Genomic DNA, 3429 nt, shown 5'->3' on the forward strand with positions numbered 1-3429 from the left:
TCGAATTTACCATCACTAGTCTGGGCCCAAACTCCGCTGCTAGTCCCTACGTCAATAGATCACTGCAGCATTACTGAGACTTGAAAAACTGTCTAAATGATTTCATCTGTAATAAAATGATCAGCATTGCTGCTTTACTAGGTGTAACAATTAAGTTTAGCATCCAGGCATCCATGAAAACTGAATTTATGAAATTTAACAGAGTTAGAAGTTAGCAGGGAGTTAGCTCGCTTGCTTCCATCTAAATATAATACACCATGTTCTGCCCGAGAGATTTCTGAAACAAATTAAGGCCTACAGTTCTGCTATTACTTCAGACATAAATGAAGTCAGAGAAGTAAACAGCAGTGACTTTTGTACTGTTACTGAAGTGTCATGGCTACTGAACGGACTCACGCGCAGACAGTTCTTTCAAGGAAACAAAAAGGGGATTTATTTACAATAGGGATCACCTTAGTGCAAAATATATGTACAGTGAGTTGGGAGGGGGTCCAGGGCTCCAGGGAGAGAAGGGGGGGGGGGGGAATCCACACACACGCTTCCTCTTCCACTCAGTCACCGCCACCGCTCCTCCGCACACACGCACTCCTCTTCAGCCGCACTCGCTCCAACACTCCACACACTGCCCCACTTGGACAGGTCTGGTGATTCGGTCCAGAATCTACAGACAGAAGGTCAAGGTTAGTTCCACAACATAAAACACATGTAAGCGATTCTTCTTTGAATATGCCGCGAGCACGAACTCAGGTGGTTCAACGTTCCAGCGGTGAGCTGCTCTGTGCCACTGCCTTAAATAGCAGCTGGGGAAATCAGCCAGATCAGCCGCAGGTGGACACCATCACACGGGTGCGTGGGCCAAGAGTGAGAGCCCGTAATGAGCTCCACCCAGAGAGGAGGAGGAGAGACAAAAAACCAAAACTAACAACAACAAAACCTGTAGCCAGCGTGGGCCAACCAGAGAGACACGGGGACCGTGACATGAAGTTTGGCTTGCTGGTATATGATGATATGCTACGTGATCGCTAGCAACACAGCTATCTTAGCATAATATAAACAGTGAGGCTGGAGGGCAAACGGAGGACTTTTTTCCACTCGATAAAAGTTAATGCGAGAGTTCCCAATGGTTAGGGGCAAATGCACTTGGATGGCAGGATGCTGTAAACCAGGGATGTCAAAGTCAAATACATCAGAGGGCCAAAAAACAAATTTGCTACAAGCTGAGGGCCGGACTGGTTCAATGTTAATTAAAACATATTAAAATGATTGCACATAACCTATTGAGCCAAGACCTTACAAGTAACGCGTTACTGCCCATCTCTGTATGTAAATGTTCTGCGATACTCACTTGTCTGAGACTTAGCCTGATACTTGGTGGTGTCTCATCTTTTGTACGAGTTCATCAATGTTCGGGGTCAGGCTCTGAGCTGAGGAAATCCTCAGGATTAAGTCAAGGTGTTTATCAGTAAGACGGCTCCGGTGTGATGTTTTGTTTAGCTTCATCAAAGAGAACAATTGTTCACACAGGTATGTGCTGCCAAACACAGAGAGCGTCTGAGCAGCTTGGATGCGCAGCTGAGGCATTGTGTCGGGGATGAAACGTGCAAACTCAGCGGCACCCACTCTCTCATATTTTTCCCTCAGTGTGTCATTGCACTGGAGCTCAATCAACTCCATTTGGAGGTTTGGTGGTGCACTTTCCACATCAACTCCAAAAGGATTGGCAAGTAGTTCAAACCTGCTTTTTTGAGCTTCAAAGTCAGCAAATCGACGTCGGAACTCAGCGGCAAGTATGTTGAGTTTATCGGCAAACTGTGCACTTGGGAACACAGCGGTAGAGAGCTTCTCTTTCATGGTCTGACAGCTGGGGAAGTGGCTCAAGTTTTCTTTCTGCATCTGAGTCTCCCACAGACTCAGCTTGGTTTTAAACGCCTTCACCGTACTGTACATATCAGAAATGACACGCCCCCGTCCCTGCAGTTGCAGGCTCATCACATTCAGATTGCTTGTGATGTCGCACAGAAACGCCATTTTACACATAAATGTTTCATCTCGAAGCTCTGTTGTGTCTTTCCCTTTGCTTTCCATGAACAGACAGATCTCCTCACGAAGCTCAAAACATCTTTGCAGCACCTTTCCCTGGCTTAGCCATCGCACATCTGTGTGATAGGGCAAGTCACCATACTCTGTATCTAACTCTCCCAGAAATGCCTTGAACTGGCGGTGATTTAAACCTTTGGCTCTGATGAAGTTAACTGCACGCGTTATGATGGTCATTACATGTTCCATTTTCAAGGCTTTGCCACATAACGACTCCTGGTGTATTATGCAGTGATAAGCTGACAGCTCCTCTGTGACATTTTCATCCCGCATCCTCTCACGTATCCTTGCCACCAATCCACTCCTGTGTCCACACATCGTGGGTGCTCCTTCTGTTGTCAATCCCACGAGTTTTTCCCAAGGCAGTCCCATCTCATTTACACATCTGGGTACCTCTTCATACAGATCTTGTCCTGTAGTCGTGCCATGCATCGGATGTAACGCCAAAAACTCTTCTGTTACGGTCAGGCTGGAGTCCACTCCACGAATGAAAATTGACAACTGGGCAATGTCAGTTGTATCAGTGCTCTCATCCACAGCAAGGGAATATGCAATGAAATCTTTTCCCTTTTCCACAAGCTGTTCTTTTAGATTGGTGGACAGCTGGTCTACACGTTCAGCAACAGAGTTTCTGCTCAGGCTCACGTTTGAAAATAGTTGCCTTTTGTCTGGGCAGACTGCGTCACAAACTTTAAGCATACAGTTTTTGATAAACTCTCCCTCTCTAAATGGTCGGGCTGATTTTGCAACTTCTTCTGCCACAAGAAAACTCGCCTTGACAGCAGCCTCACTTTGTGATTTTGCTTTTGTGAACAGAGCCTGCCGGGACTTAAGACCTCGTTTTAATTCTTCCACCTTCTGTAGCCTTTGATCTGTGTCCATATTCTTATCTTTGTGTTTCTTAGAGGTTTCATAGTGCTGTCTTAGATTATATTCTTTCATTACAGCCACACTTTCTCCACACAGAAGACAAACAGGTTTGCCTTTTACCTCCATGAACATGTACTCTGCCTCCCACCTGGCTTGAAATACCCTGTGCTCACCGTACACCTTCCGTTTAGCCATTATTGGGGAGGGGAGTTGCTGCAAGTTGACATCTGCTCTGAATGCTAATGAATAATGAATGAATAATGAAGCCGAGCCCTGCTTCTGGCACTGCAGTGAGTTCGCGGGCTTCCGTTGTATTGTGGGGAATGGAGTATTGGTGCGTGCAAAACCCCAGCAGGCGGCTATGACCTGCGGGCCGATTCTAATACTAATCAAATATCATCCCAGGGGCCATAATAATTGCCAAATCTGGCCCGCAGGCCTTGACTTTGACACATATGCTGT

At 46.3% G+C, this 3429-nt stretch overlaps 1 protein-coding gene across 1 annotated transcript; it reads right to left on the reverse strand.

Annotated features, from left to right (window-relative positions):
• Positions 1–1356: 1356 nt before the first annotated feature.
• Positions 1357–3162, reverse strand: LOC146635821 (general transcription factor II-I repeat domain-containing protein 2-like). Its single transcript, XM_085350223.1, has one exon. It carries the CDS (start codon positions 3160–3162, stop codon positions 1357–1359), a length of 1806 nt encoding a protein of 601 aa, XP_085206349.1.
• Between the last annotated feature and the right edge of the window lie 267 nt (positions 3163–3429).

The sequence above is a fragment of the Diplotaxodon limnothrissa genome, linkage group LG3 (assembly GCF_057381915.1).
Source record: "Diplotaxodon limnothrissa isolate DT_005_m linkage group LG3, D_limnothrissa_male_GT1.1, whole genome shotgun sequence".
NCBI classification, from domain to species: Eukaryota; Metazoa; Chordata; class Actinopteri; order Cichliformes; family Cichlidae; genus Diplotaxodon; species Diplotaxodon limnothrissa.